Source organism: Muscardinus avellanarius (genome assembly GCF_963383645.1).
Source record: "Muscardinus avellanarius genome assembly, chromosome: 1".
Taxonomy (NCBI): Eukaryota; Metazoa; Chordata; class Mammalia; order Rodentia; family Gliridae; genus Muscardinus; species Muscardinus avellanarius.
Genome location: NC_137786.1, coordinates 165,121,561 through 165,137,719, shown reverse-complemented (window position 1 = coordinate 165,137,719; position 16,159 = coordinate 165,121,561). Strand labels below are relative to the sequence as shown.

Sequence of the window (16,159 nt, the reverse complement as noted above, 5' to 3'; positions counted from 1 at the left end):
GTGTCCAATATGTGCTGATACTGGATGTGCCATCTTGCTGCTGCTTTGCATTTGCCTTCTGAGTTGAGTTCTGTCCTGGCCTTTACCCAGCTTCACCTCTGGATTTTACTTTTTTCAAAGTCACATAATAGTGACCTTAAGAGGTCATTCCTGAAACCCTGGCCCATGGAGGCCCATGGAGAAATGTGCCAGAGTAGAGGCAAGACAGGGAAAGGATGCCCAACAGAGCCCAGAATCCTCAGCTGTGTCTAGTTGCCCAGGACTCTCAGGTGCTCCGAGATACTCTGGCATCTTTTTCTAGGTTGTGAGGTTACACAGAGCGCAGGTGTGTTGGAGTTTCAGTTTTAGGATCAGCTAGGCTAATAAGCTTTTTTTTGGGGGGGGGGCAGGCCCTTTCATAGAGGACTCCATTGTTTCCAGGAGCCTGGCAGGAATGTTTATCATTTCAGAAACCAAGAGGGCCTGGCTGTCTTTCTCTTGGCCTTCAGGCCAACTGCCCTTCAGATGCTAATCCGTGAAGCCATTCCAAGCCAGGCCTCAGATGAAGCGCAGGGCTGGGTGGAGCCCAAACTCTCATTTTACTCAGGAACCAGGCAGGTGTGAAATCAACACCTGGCAAGCAGCTAAATGGAAACAGAGCATTGGCTCAGAATGTCACATGTCAAGTGACTTAATTAGATAATCATCTGAACAAAAGAATTTGTGGCAAATCATATGTGGGAAGTCTGTACCAAGAGTGTGAGGGACTAATCTAAGAAGGTGATACAGCCTCACCCAGCTGCAAAACCCAGGACTTGGCTGCATCAGTTCCTCCTAGGAGAGGCTCTGGAACTGGTGTCTGGCCATCCCAACTTTGGGCCCCTGGGCAGTCAAGTATCCATCATGGAGCTGCAATGGTGCCCTACCCAGATCGTCACCAAATGCTCATAGTCAGAAACTACAGGAAGCAGCGTAGCATAGCAGTTACCCGTACACACTGGTTCACACCGCATGGGCTGAGTCCTGCCTTTGCTAGTTATGAGCTGTGTGACTTTGGGTAACATGTCTCTGTGCCTTGTTTTTTTCATATAATAATAGTACCTGTCTCAGGTGTGTGTGTAATAATTAAGTAAAAGATATGTAAAGCGTTTAGGATAATTCTTGGCCTTTACCATGGCTATGTTTTCCCCCTGATTCTTGTTTCCTGTGGAACCGACACATTCCTGTTTTCCAGGCTGTGTGCCCACTTCTGTGGCACTCTCTTGAGTCCCACCCAGAAGTGACTTGGTTCCTGGAGTGCAAGTAGTTGGCAGGGGTCTGTTCTACCTGTATGGAACCCCATGTTGCTGTGACATCAATGTCCATTGCTGACCCCTTGGAGAACCACCAGCAGGGTTTGGGCCTGGGTCTGAACAGCCCCCTATGAATCCACCCTGCCCAGTAGTGTTAAGGAGACCAAGGTCTTCCTCTTCATTGGGTATAAACCCTTGTCAACCCTACCCAGCTTCTCTACTCTCCTGGCTTGTTAAACCACCGAGGAATTAGTCCCTAGAGTTAGTCCCCAAGCTGGCATGGTGGCAGAATGCGCTCCCCTCCCTCTGGGCTGCCCCTGCATCTCTCGCCCCTCCATTGCTCACCGAGGCCGGCGGAAGGTCAGGCCGTAGTGCTGGCAGGCCAGCCCCACAGTGGGAGTGTACACGATAGGCATGAACTTCTCCACGTCCGAGGTCAGCACGCGGTAGAAGAGCTTCTCGTTGCGGTCTTGGAGTGTCATGAGAATGATGTACCTGGGAAGAGGGGGAGAAGCAGAAGGCTGATCTTGGGACCCAGGAGAGGCCAGAATCCCCATGCTGGCTCAGCTGCAATGGTGCATCCACTGCCCTAAGTCTGAGATCAACATGTATGAAACGTGGAGAACAGAACCTGCCTTACAGTGCTGCTTACACACGGTGTAGGTGCTGTCCAAGTAGATTACATAAGCTCACAGCTTCCAAGGACCCGTAAGGTATGTACGATATAATTAGAGACAAAGAAAGTAATTTATAGGGAGATTAATTTGCTCAAGGTTTTGTGGCAGAATAAGGATTTTAACCTAAGAAGTCTGACTCCAGAATCTGTGCTCCCAAGCACTGGGTAAGACAGCAATATTACTATGTTGACATTAGTGACAAATGGCACAGCGATGATTTGGGGGTGGAGTAGGTTCCAGCGAAGCCACAGGCAGAGGGGTGGCTGTATAAACTGCCTCTTCTAAGACAGGGCTGGTTTCTGTCACAGAGAAGGCACAGGTGGCTGGGTGGTAAGTCATTTCAGGAGGCATTTTCTAAAAATATTCTTTTTTTTTTAACCTATCCCCAGAAGCCTGAAATCACTAAGTGAGGAAAAGAGCCTTCATTGACACTTGAATGAGTGAAAAACCCTCTTATACAGAAAATCCAGGGGTTTAAATTCACATTGAGAATGAGTGTGGTGGTACATGCCTATAATCCCAGTACTTGGGAGGCTGAGACAGGAGGTTCGAGACCAGCCTCAGCAACTTAGTGAGACTTTCAGAAACCTAATGAGACCCTATTTCAAAACAAAAAATAAAAAGGGCTGGGGTGTGTGTGTAACTTGTAGGTAGAATGCTTCTGAATTCAACTCCTAGTACCACAAAATCAATGAATAAATAAATAAATAAATAAATACAAGAAAAATTCACATTGATGTGTGACTGCTGAATCGCAGCCTTCCTGGATAACTCTTTGAGATAGCATGGGTACACTTGAGGCCCTGGCATGAGGTAGGCTGAAAGAGATGCCCTGATATGGTGGTGTGACTCCTGGGCATGGCAGCAACACCCTGGGGTTGACCCCAGCTCTGCTATTTACCAGCTTTGTCGCTTTGAGGATGTCTTGTGACCTTCTGGGGCCTCAGCCTCTTCTCCATCAAAAGTACCTGTTCAGAACTAAAATCTGGGTTCTGGACAATGTTTTCAGGGAGAGAGAATTCACATTTGGAGCAGGATCTAAACTCTTTGCCAGCATTGGAGATTGCCTTACCCAGTAGCCATTTATGCACTTCTCCTCCCAAGTCTCATTCTACTATTCCTTGGCCCTGATGGAGAACCAGCTTTTTTTTCTTTTGCGGTCCTGGGGATGGAATCCAGGGGCATTCTACTTCTGAGCTACACCCCCAGCCCTATTTTTTATTCTTTATTTTGAAACAGGGTCTCACTGAGTTGCAAAGGGCCTCACTAAGTAGCTGAGGCTGGCTGTGAACTGCAATCCTCCTGTCTCAGCCTCCTGAATGCTGGGATTACAAATGTGTGGCACCACACCCATACCCAAAGGGAGCTGGGAAGCTTTTTTATTTTATTTTATTTAAAAAAATTTTTTAAAAGTTTTTATTTATTTATTTTTTTGGTGGTACTGGAGTTCCTGGAAGCCCTTCTAACTCCAAGCTACACTCCCTAACCTATTTTATACTTTTTATTTGGGAACAGGTTCTCCTAAACCAGCGTGGCTGGCTTCGAACCTGCGCGATCCTCCTGTCTCCGCCTCCCAAGTGCGGGAATTACAAGCGTGCGCCACCACGCCCGGCGCAAGCTTTTTTAGCATTTCTCCAAGCACCTGCTGAAATCAGGGGTCCCGGTAAATAAGTGAGTCAAAGTAATCAACATAGCAAGAGGCGCTCCCAATGATGGGCACACTCATCTCTTGCTGAGCCAGGAGTGTTTTGTCAGGCAAACGAGTGAGGCTTGTTTGGCTGGAAAGAACTGGGGAGGGAAGAACATAGTTTTAATTTTTGAAGTTTAATATATTTATAAGAGAACATTTCACTTTGCATTTTAATTCTTTTCTTTTTATAAATTTAACAGAAGAAGGCTCGGATTGGTCAACTTTAGTGGGCTTGTCTCATGCTGTCGAATTTGTTGGATAATTTCTGGTTTGCTCATCAGGGTGCTATGGCTAGACCCAATCTGAGTTGGATAAACAGGAGAGAATATGTGACCTGGGCTACAGTATGGCCTTGGAGTTGGTGCGAGTAGGAACAGCCTTAGAATCGAGGGCTGTGGGAGTAGAGAGGGTAGCATGGGCAGAGGCTCACCTGCTCACTGTCACTCGGAAGCTGTGGATGGTGAAAGAGATGCCCTGATATGGTGGTGTGACTCCTGGGCATGGGAGTCAGGCGCAGGGTGACCTGAAATTCTGCTGCCCTTAGGGGCAGACATACTCTCAGACCTCAAGTCTTGAACATTTAGCTTTTTGTGTATAAAGGAGACCCTTATCTTCTTTCTGTTTCTGCCAGAACCCATAAGAGGTGACACATGTATTAGGCAGACTCTTACACAGTGCCAATATGCATCAGGCAGTATTCTAAGCACATCACAAAGACTAATGCATCAAAACCTTGTAGAAATAGTCATATGAATTAGGCAACTTGGACATAATCATTGCACAGATGGAGAATGACCTGGAGAGGTGAAGTTACGTTTGTTATTCAGGGATAGAATGTGGATTGGAGATTGGTCTAGAGTTAGAATCTCATCTTATAGCCATTAGGTTCTTCTGCCTCTCAGCTGTGGCAGAGCAGAGTAATTAAAAACATAGGCTCTGGAGTTAGCTGTCTGTGTTCAAACCCTGGCCATGCCCATTCATAGCCAGGTGACCCGGGAAGGTGACTGTCTTCCTTAGTAAGGCCGATAACGCTGACCCAGGGACTTCCACATGGGCTCTGCATGTCCGCATCTCTCCTGAGAAGAACTTGGAAAGGAGGCCAGGTTCTTAACTGCTGCCATGGTCTCCAACACATGACATCCAGGTCTCTCCCAGGTGTCCCCTGTCCATTTACTCTGTCACCCACCACATTGCCCTTATTCCAGAGACTCGGGTCATGTAGCACTTCTTTAATTTCCCTGTGTCTACATCTTGGCTCCATGTCTTCCTTCTCAGTGAAATACCCACCCCTAAACATCATTGCTGTCTGAAGTCTGAACAGTGCTTCTTGGGTGACTGATCTCCTACTACTTCCTAGAAGGCTCTCAAGATTCTGCTGTTTGAATTTGGTTCCCATTTCTCCAAGAACACATCAACTGTGCCTGTCATAACCAGCCTTGTCTCTCAGGGAAACATCACTTCTTCTAAAGAAAGGGCTGGAATCTCTCAGGGCCTTTTCTAGCTGAAGGGCAGTCAGAAAATCCTGTGGACCACAGCAAACAGCAGCTGAGCCCAGGGATGAGGTAGAGGGACAGACTCAGGCACTGACTTGTCCAGGTCGCTCTGCTGCCGCTCGTAGTATCTCATGATCCGGAGGAGCTGGACATCCTGGCTCAGGAAGCAGGGAGGGATGAGGCCGTGGATGCCAAGCTGCAGCCTTTCTTCAAGTGTAAAGGCCATCCCCTGCGGAGAATGAGAAGCACACATGTCAATGGATGTGCAGGAAGCTAAGAACAGACAGGCAGAAAAAAGCCAGTGCCACACTAGACAGGGACCTGGACTCAAATCCCACCTCCATCATTTAAGTAGAGGGCAATCTTATGTCAGTTTCATTAGAAAGATGGCAAAAATAATGAACCAGTAAAACCACTAAAAAGATAGCAAAAATCCTACATCATCAGGTTTTGGTTTTGCTTTAAATTTATTTCTTTTAAGAAATTTTAGTTGGAGATGAGAGTGGTGCCACATGCCTGTAATCCCAGTACTTGGGAGGCTGAGACAGGAGAGTTGTAGGTTTGAGGATAGCCCTAGCAACTTAGGGCAATCATATTTCAAAATGAAAAAAAAATAGGGCTGAGGTTGTGGCTCAGAGAATACCCCTGGGTTCATCAAGCCCTAGTTACCACCACACACACACACACACACACACACACACACACACACACACACCCCACAAATTTAGCCAGGCATGGTGGCACAAACCTGTAATCACAGTGCTTGTGAGGCTGATACAGGAGAGTCACAGATTCAAGGACAGCCTCAGAAACCTTTTGAGACCCTCAGCAACTTAGCAAGACCTTGTTTCAAAATAAAAAAGAAAACTGGGCTGGGGTATAATTCAGAGGTAGAATGCTCACAAGTGCAGTCCCCAGTACAGATGAAAAAGAAGGAAGAGGAAGAGGAGGAAAAATTTTAGATTTGCAAAAAAACTGAGTAGATATAACAGAGTTCCCATATACCCCTTCACCCAGTTTTCCCAATTATTAGTTTCTTATACCAATGTGATACATTCATTAGTTAACAAATTAATGGTGATTGGTTATTATAACCAATGCCTATAGTTTATTCAGATTTTCTTAGTTTTTACCCAAGATCTTTCATTGTTGTTGTTCACAGTTAGTTATCATAGGATCCTCCCAGTTTTCAGTTTTCCCTCTTTGATGGTGATAGTTTTGGGGAGGACTGGTCAGGAGTTCTGTACAAACCCTCTATTGGAATTAGTCCTGTGTTTTTCTCACGATTAGACTGGGGTGTAGAGTTTTCCAGGGTAGACTACACAAGTCAAGTGCCATTTCTTGTGACATAGGCTCAAGGGAATATGGAGTGAACCTGATTTATCACTCTTGATTAATCTCAGTTATCTGGCTGAAGGTGGTGCTTGTCAGTTCCTCCACTGTCACGCTGCTCCCGTTTGAGAATTACTCTGAAAGGGAGATTTGTCTCTGTCATCATTTATTTATATTATTATAGGCTCATGAGTATTTGTTTTATACTTTGGGCTATAATAAAATACTGCTCTATTTATTTTGTTGCTCAAATTGCTCCACTTTGGCCGATGGGAGCTCTTTTAGTTGGCTCTTGTGTCCCTTGGCCATGTCCCATACTGTAGTGTTTTGCTAAACAAATTCCTTACTTTCTGGCACTACAAGATGCTCCCGATTCCTTTTGTATACTGCCTGCCCTGATCCTAGAACCAGCCATTTCTTTAAGGAGCCCTCATTCTTTTGTTGGAGAATGGTATTAGAAACTAAAATCTGGGCATCATTTGCTACTGTGCCCCTTGCTCTGGGTTTCATTATTTCTACTCCCTCTCAGCTAGCAGAACAAGGAGACATACACATGCATACTAAAACTTGCATTAAGTACATACTTGTAGATATTTCTATATTCAACTATCTAAGCTTAACATACATTCATACTAATGTCTCCAATGCTAATCCATTACCACGAGGCTCACTCTAGCCTGTCACCTGGCTGATGTATAAATTACCACCAGTAATCTTACTCCATCAGTAAGAGTCTTGATTCCTAACATCTACCACCTGTTCACCTAACTGCATGATTCTAGTAAGCACATAACGTAGTGTCAAAATTGCTAACTTGTACCACTAGTGGAAGCAACTTTATAAAGTAGGTACTTACCTGCAGTTTCTTTTGCCTTTAGTCTTATAAATTCCACTACTTTTCAAAGTTTCTTTTTTTTTTTATAGTTTAATGTATTTAAATAGCAAACTTACAGGAACAGCACAGAAGACAGACAACATTAAAAACATGTACTTGCATGTAGGACAACTCAGTTAGAAAAGTATAGTGAATGGATGGAATCTACTGTATGATAAAAATGCTACAAACACCATTTAGTTGCCGTCAATAAGAAATTTACTTGTTTTAAAAAAATCCAAATGCTGGCATTGTCCAGAAAAATTTAACAGGTTTATTTATAATTGTTATAAAGTTGAACTGCTCAAACTTGTTCACTGAAACATTTTGACTTGCATTAATGCTTTACATCCCCGCGTTTATATTAAAAATTCACACACAAATGAAAATGGAAAAACTGCCAATACCTGATTTCTGTCCCCTATTTTTCCACTCCCAATCATATACTTAGGAACCTTTAGACCCCATGGAAAAAAATATCTAACGTTCAGAACTACCAATAACAGGAAGAAGAGAAAAAAAAATTTTTTTTGAGAATGAAATGTTTCCCATCATAGTGGATTCTTAAGCACGTTCTCCACGTATGCGGCGTGCTAGCTGGATGTCTTTTGGCATGATGGTTACACGTTTGGCATGGATAGCACACAGGTTGGTGTCTTCAAAAAGGCCAACCAGATACGCCTCACTTGCCTCCTGCAAAGCACCAATAGCTGCGCTCTGGAAACGCAGATCTGTTTTGAAGTCCTGAGCAATTTCTCGCACCAGACGTTGGAAGGGGAGTTTGCGAATCAGAAGTTCGGTGGACTTCTGATAACGTCTAATTTCACGCAGTGCCACAGTACCAGGCCTGTAACGATGAGGCTTCTTCACCCCTCCAGTAGAGGGCGCACTCTTTCGAGCGGCTTTTGTAGCCAGTTGTTTCCTGGGTGCTTTACCACCAGTCGATTTGCGGGCGGTCTGCTTAGTACGAGCCATGGTATAAAGATCTCCTTACTTACCCCCCTTCTCCTTCGGCTGGAGCTCGGCGAGCGAGAGGCGGCGCTGGCGTTGGAGAGCGACGGCGGCGCGACGGCGGCGGCGAACACAATTGCTCAAAGTTTCTTAAGTCAACACATTTTTTCTCTATCCGTTTCACTGAGATGTATGTTTCTAATAAAGTTACATTATTTGGTTACAATCTTGTACCATACATTCCTGGGATCGCTCAAATTAAGTGGTTTAAAAAAACTGGGAACAATAAAGTTCACTGTGCTGTAAAGTTGCATGGGCTTTCATAAACGTATAATGTTATACATCCACCACTACAGTATCAGATAAGAATCATTCCACCACACAAAAATCTTATGAGATTTACTTATTTTTTTCTTTCTTTCTCCCCCAAACCTCTGACAACCACTGATCTTTTTTACGATTTCTATAGTTTTGACTTTCCTAAAATGTCATATAATTAGAACAATATATTATGTAGCCTTTTCAGACTGCCATCTTTCACTTAGAAATATGTAATTATGGTTCATCCATCCCATTCATTTTCATGGCTGGACAGCTTACTCTTTATCACTTAATATTATTCCATTTTATGTTTTACCATAGTTTGTTTCTTCATTTACCCACTGGAAGACATCTTAGTTGCTTCCATATTTGATGATTATAAATAAAGTTGATATAATATTCTTGTGGAGGTTTTTGTGTGGTAATAAATTTTCAAATCAGTTGGGTAAATCTCTAGGAGTGTGATTGGTAGATTATATGATAAGACTGTTTTTAGGTTTATAAGAAACTGCCAAACTGTTTTCTAAAGTAGCTGCATTACTTTTGCATTCCTACCAGCAGTGAGAGAGTTTCTGTTCTATGTTTTCTCCCACAATTAATAGTCAGTTGTCTTTTTAAAATTTTTATTAATTCTAATAAGTAGGTGGTGATATGTCATTGTTGCTTTAATTTTCTGTTTTCTACTGACATAAGATACTAAGGGTCCTTTCCAGAAGAATTGCCGGAACTGTATTAAAGATGTGTGTGTGTGTGTGTGTGTGTGTGTGTGTGTGCGTGCTAGCATGTTTCTGGGGATGGAACCCTGAGGCATTCTATGTCTGAGCTACTCCTTTTTTATGTTTTATTTTGAAACAGGATTTTGCTCAGTTGCTGAGGCTGCCCTTGAACCTTGATCCTCCTATCTCTGCCTCCCAAGTACTGGGATTATAGGTGTGAGGCACCATGCCCAGCCTGAAAAGTCCATCTTAAGATAGGTCCTACTCTGTTTGAAAGTATGTCACACAGACTTCTCAAAGTACTCCACACATAAAATTCCAACCTTTTTCTTCATCAAAGCTCCAGGTCACTAGTTCATAAATCCCTTGTGTGCTTTGCAAGCAGGGAGCCACACTGAGTTCCTCTGTCCTTTTGAAGAAAACTAATTTGCCCTGAGACTGGGCACTTTCACAAAACACCATTAGCTCTGTGACTGTTCCTGGTCTTGGTAAAGACTGTGCTTGCCTCTCTTTGGCTCTAGGGATCCCAGGGCGCCCAGACATTTAATTATGACATCATCTTTGTTAATGACTGCTGTGGCTTTAAATAACAGTCGGCTTCTCTCTACAAGGCTAAGTGTTTCTCTTGGCTGATTTCCACCAACTTCTTTTGTATTTGAGGAAAAAGAATGACTATTTAGCAACTGGTAATTTCAAGGATTTGAAGACATGCCTTCTAGAAGCTTTTTCATCCTGAAGCTAATGCTAGGGCAACTTCAGATTTATAAATGTGTAAAGCAGAAATGTAGGCAATTAAGCTGCATCATGGCTCCAAAATAAGATGGGCACTCTTAACACCATTCAGGACAGCAGGGAAGAAATGTACGAGAGTGCACATTTACCTACAGAAGAAATAAGTTTAACAAAACTTAACGGATTGGGAGAATATGGTTTGAGGAAACTGTTCCCGGGGACCCCTGCTAGGGTCCTGGACACACTTTCCCCCAACCCATAACAAAAGCCAAAAATGACCACAAACAGAAAATTACCGCGGATTCTTGTCCTAAGCTAAGAATAAATATGCATAGCTTGGACAATTGCTGAAGATTTAAAGAAGTTTATTTAGAAAGATAGAAATAGAGGATAGAAATACAGCCCCATGCCAAAATGGCATGAGGGGGTGACTCAAAATGAATACACCAAAGGGATTACACGTGGACCAGAATTTTTATACCCATGACCTCCATCTTGTTTACATAATTCTGAGTAGTGAACGTCCCTGTAAGGTACCTCCCCGAGCAAGGTGTGGCAAGGTGTCTTCTTTCATGAAGGGCAAGGTCAAACCCTGCTCTATCCTCCCTAGATCATCATGTAGATCTGTCTTTAGATAAAAGCCTAGTTCTCCTCTCTTAAGATCTGTCTTTAGATAGAGAAAGGCCTAGTACTCCTCTTCTATTGACTGGTTAATTACTTTGAGCTAGGTTAATTTACATTGGAATAGCTGCCTGTTTTAGGCAGAAATCAAGTCCTTTCTTTACTCATGTTTGCCACCATTTTGACACAACTATTTTGAAATATATTAATAATCATAGCTTCCCCAAATCTTCCTAGGCCATTCCCAATACTGGTACAAGTTTTGCTAATAGGAACTCAGGATCCTGGTTCAAAGGTCAAAAGGTATCAGTTCCCATGAGATATACCAAGTGTCCTGAGGTGAGAAGGTACCTAGCATGGGGGAAGCCAACAGGGGAACCCTACCCATTGAGATATACCAAGTGTCCCGAGGTGAGAAGGTACCTAGCATGGGGGAAGCCAACAGGGGAACCCTACCCATTGAGATATACCAAGTGTCCTGAGGTGAGAAGGTACCTAGCATGGGGGAAGCCAACAGGGGACCATACCCATTCTTAACACATTGAGAAAGCACTTTCTGTGTGCTTCACAAATAGAACTACAGATTATATTACCTAGTTTTTAAAAGAAAAAGCCTCAAAATAGATCAAGTGGCTTTGAAACATGGCTGACTCTCATAGTTAAACTTCAAACCAGTACTCTCATGGTACTTACTGGCTGGGACTTACTGGCAGGGACCTACCCATTGTGAATAGTTGGAAATGTTCCAGTTGTCCCAGAACTCCTGCTCTGACACCAGCCCAGCGTACCTCCATATCTGCTCTGGCTTCTCTAGGAAATCTGTGGACCTTCCCAGGATCTAACAACCACTGGGGCAATGTCTGGTAAAGTGTGTGTGTGGGAGGGGCGGCGCTCAAGATCTTGCCTTAGCATCAAAGGCCTGTGACAGTTCCAACTGGATTCTAGGGAAGCTGCAAATAAAAACTCATAAAATCAAAAGTAACAAGGCAATTTACTTCTGCAGAAGGGTGTGCAGCCAGCCGGGTGTGGTGATGCACGCCTGTAATCCCAGTACTTGGGAGGCTGAGACAGGAGTATAGCAGGTTAGAAGCCAGCCTCAGCTACTTAGTGAGGCCCTCCGTAACTTAAGTGAGAACCTGTTTCAAAAATAAAGAATAGAATATAGGGCTGGGGTTGTAGCTTGACGGTAGAATATCCCTGCGTTCAGCCTCCAGTACTGCAAAAAATGAAGGGTGTGCAACCAACAAAAAGTCTGGTAAGCAAGCACACCAAACGGGCGGTCTACCCGTGTTTTATCCTTGATGTGGTCCTGCCCCTTGCCCCATGGGTGAAGGGTTAGGTTCACAAATCTGTGCAATTTGCTACTTTCTAAGACAGGAAGTTTGAAACAAAGTTTAACATTCTAGAAGATTCCTAGTCAATTAAAGTTTATATGAGCTGAGATGGAAGACTCAGGTCGACCAAAAGTCATATAATAAGCTAAGGTGGCTGACAGGGAAGATTCAGGGAGTGGAGCATACAGATACATGCGCAGTCACGAAACAAATGCCTAAGCCACAGCTACAAAACAGAAAGGAGTGCCCTTCTATGCAATTTGCTGCCTCAACAGAAAAGACTGGCATCATTCCTCACAGTCAGGCACAGAGATGTGGACACCTTATTCTTGTTATCTCATCTGATCCTCACAGCGACCCTGCCAGGAAGGTATTATGGTGATGATCCCCACACTGAGGCTAGCAGGGTAAAGTGCTTGCCTGAGGTCAAACAGCAGGTGAGTGTGGAAAACCCAGAAGTAGAACCCAGGGAGTCAACAGCTCCTGAGACTGAAAAGATTTAAAAGTTGTTGGCTGAGTTGTTTTTAATCAGGGAGGTGCTTTTTCTGCTGCATATTGAGCCAGTGATTTCAGACACTGTTGAGCAATGCACTAAGCCCATCTGCAAACAGGTGTGCCTGCACCCCTGGGTTGATGCACGTGGCTCGTGGCACACACACAGCCGTTGTTTCCTCTCACCATCATGGTTACAGGAAGGATTATTGGGCACATGTGTAACTGCAGAGGTTTTCTGTCATGCATCATTACATCATGCATCATTACATCATGCTCTGTGCTGACTGCTTATGGGATAACTGGCTTCCTCCATCAATCAAACAGAACGGCGTAGAAAGTGGCCACAGCTAGGCTAGAGCTGTGGACAGTCATCCCCGAGGCTGCACAGTTAAAGCTGATTAGCTACTAGGGGGCTGAAAGGCAGTTTCTTCTTTTGTATATTCTTGACTCATATCTGTTTGGGATTTTTAAGCGTTAGGGTGATGTGATTTCTGGTTGGTGATGGGAAGTGGGATTAGTGATGCTGTTGTTCCTCTTCTCCCCCCACGTCCCAGGTTTATCAGGGCCCTGAGCACATTCTTGGGATGGATATATGGTGTTGTCACAAATACAAGTACCAGGAAGTCTCAGCAAACAGAGACCTGAGCATATCCTCCCAGATGTATTTCTGTGCTCAGGTGCAAAATTACAGATACAGGAACACATCATAAATCCTTGAGAGGGAGGAGTCAGGGCTCATTACTGCCTAGAACAAACCAGAAGCCAGCTTTGGGCTCCAAGACTGGGCTCAAAGACTGGTGCCATGGGCTGGGCGTATGTGGAGGGTGGCTGGGACCTTCCACCTACAACATAAACGGGAAGTTCGTGTTCCATTCAGGAGATACATTTCTACTTTCTTTTGTGGGATTATAGCCAGGACAGAGAGGTGATGCATCCACACAGGCCATATGGGGGAGTGGGAAGGAATTCCTTCTTCTTTTTTTTTTTTTTGTGAAAAACAAAAAGTCTACATTCAGTTCTCCCCTGGATGTGTGATCCTGGGGAAATGACTTTGCTTCTCTGAGTCCGCTGCCTTACCGGGTTATTGTGTTGAATGGGGGGCATGGATGTTGAAAGATGTATTTTCAACAGATGTGGTAAAAGAGTGTTTAAAAAAAAAAACAAAACACGATGACTACTGAAGTTTCTTATTGATCTAGGTTAAGGTCTATTAGCAGTTGAGCAATATTAGCAAAACTACTTTATGGTATTTATTTCCGGTCTCAGGGCAGAGACTATGTCTAAATGAACTATGTGTCCCTTCTGCCTGGTAGAACGTAAGCATTCAATAAACAACATGGCTAGATGGGCAGATTCATTCACTTATCCAGTTAGCCAAAAATTAGGAACCACTAATGAAAAGACATAGAAGGTTCCAGCTCTCTAGGTGAATCGTTCCCATAGCAAGCTAATAGCAGCCCACTCTCACTACTGCACCAACACAGCGATCTGCTCAGCTCCTCCGTGAGGAAAATGTTTCATATCTGCTCTGTACAGTGCAGTAGTCACTGGTCACACTTAGCTACTGAGCACTTGAAATGTCAGCTAGGTGTGGTAGTATAGTTCAGTGATGTAGTGAGACCCTGTTTCCAAATAAAATATAAAATAGTCTGGGAGTATCAAAGTGTAACCCAGAGGTAGGAGGCCCCTGGGTTCTATCCCCAGTACCACAAAAAAAAGAGTTTTTTCATTTTAAGTAATTTAACTATAAATAGCCACACACACTATTGGGCAGTGCAGAGCTTCTTCACATTGGGGTTCACTCCCAGGCTGGCCTAGAGAAGCCTAGGAGCTGAGGACTGAAGCCCTGGACTCAGGTCCTGCCTATGGTAGCAGAATGGAGACAGCTTGATTCACCCTGGCACAAAGTGATGGTTTGCTGTGTGGAGCAGGTTGGGGAGAGCTGAGTGAATGGGGGCTACAGACAGACAGAGCCCAGACACCATGCAGCTTCCCTGGGTGGCAGCAGACAGGAGGGGCTTTCAGAGGGGTCTGGGATCCCTGTATTGGCTGAGAGAAGGAAAATAAAATGGCATGAGGCCGTGGGGGAAGCTTTCACAATGAATGGTTTAAGAATTAAAGATGGCCAGGCATGGTGGCGCATGCTTGTAATCCCTGCGTTTGGGAGGCGGAGACAGGAGTATCGCACTGGTTCAGAGCCAGCCTCGCTGGCTTAAGAGACCTTGTTTCCAAATAAAAAAATATAAAAAATAGGTCTGGGAGTGTAGCCCAGAGGTAGAAGGGCTTCCAGGAATCCCAGTTCCACCACCACCACCAAAAAAAAAAAAAAAAAAAAAAAAAAAAAAAAAAAAAAAAAGAATTAAAGATGAAGAAACAACTTCCAAAAGTATAGCTGATTGCAAAATACATGCAATTGAAAACTATGAGGAGGGAGGAGCGGACAGATATTTCCTTGAGGAATGGAACAGAGTCTTTCATCCCAGGAGCTTTTGTGGACAAATTCTGCAAATACTGGGAACAGTTGGAGCACCTCAAAACAGGCTTGGTGGCTTCCTGTGAGCTCTAAATGGTAGCAAAGTTCTGACATTGCTCACAGCCTGGCCTAGGAAGGCTCATATTTCAGAGTGATCATGGACAGAAGAACTAAGGAGGAAATGAGAAGAATCAATAAAAATCTACACAGCAGCAGCCAGAGATGCTTTCTTTATAAGCCTCTGAGCTTCAAAGAAGGTCTCACATTGAAAGGCTTCTACAGGAAGGGATGTGGAGGTTTTGAAGATGTTTCCCCTGCAACATGGGGCCGGGACAGTGTCTGGCCTTGCTGAGATCTGCTGGTTCTCTGAGGAGGGAAGGAGGCGCCACTCATTGTGTGGGAAGCAGAGTAAGAGGGTATCACTCTTCACTCTTGAAATATCTCAAGGTCTTCAAACAGTTTCCTCTAATGCTTTAAAAATATGCTTTTCATAACTGGTGTGCCAATATAAACAGCCACTGGAGATAAGCCACTTTGGAGAAATGTGATCTAAGGGCTGAACAGCCCTCGCTCTCACCCCTCTCAGCTAAGCTCCCGGTTCCAAGTCCTGAGGATAAGACACATCCTGACAAAGACATGATGGTTCTACCTCAGTGGATTTTTCCTACCCTCTCATTACACTATACAAGCAAGCGCTTTCAATTTCCTCAGACCTAGTTTTCTCCATCTGGAAAATGGGTATACTAATACTTCATCCACTTTATAAGAATGCAGAGGATTCAGCAAAAGCATTATGCAAAGAATTAATTTATAATACAAACATTAAAGTTGTTAGTAATCATGTGAATAACCAACATAGCTTTGCCGGCTACTTTTTCCAAGCAAGGTCAGAATAGGCCCGGGACTGTGGCAATCACTTCTGAGAAATCTTGGTACTTTTGAAAAGATTTAGCGAAGTAACAGGTCATGACCTCCAAAGCTCCTCCCAGAGTGTGCTGGGTGCCTTGTGTCCCCCCAGAACCCTCTAAATACTTCTGCCAGGCTTCAATATATTGCCTCCTATCCATGTACTGGTGAGAGCACCCTCCCTGAAGATAAGAGCTTGACTTGGTCTTATTCATCTCTGATCCCCAACACAATACTAGTACTTGATAACATGCACTGGAGGAATGAACAGAT

General features: G+C 44.0%; 2 protein-coding genes across 2 annotated transcripts in view; both read right to left on the bottom strand.

The window, feature by feature from the left end:
• Positions 1 to 16,159, bottom strand: part of ME3 (malic enzyme 3) — a gene marked incomplete at its 3' end in the record, with an annotated part of 231,122 nt that overhangs the window by 114,786 nt on the left and 100,177 nt on the right. The window contains exons 2-3 of the mRNA XM_080703143.1: positions 5,227 to 5,360; positions 1,617 to 1,766 (exon numbers count right to left, since the gene is read on the bottom strand). Of these exons, the coding sequence (XP_080559269.1) occupies positions 1,617 to 1,766; positions 5,227 to 5,360 (284 nt within the window). The remainder of the gene's footprint in view (positions 1 to 1,616; positions 1,767 to 5,226; positions 5,361 to 16,159) is intronic.
• LOC308268098 (histone H3.3A) lies at positions 7,902 to 8,312 on the bottom strand (the record flags this gene model as incomplete). Its single annotated transcript, XM_080703160.1, has 1 exon — positions 7,902 to 8,312. One exon carries the CDS (start codon positions 8,310 to 8,312, stop codon positions 7,902 to 7,904), a length of 411 nt encoding a protein of 136 aa, XP_080559286.1.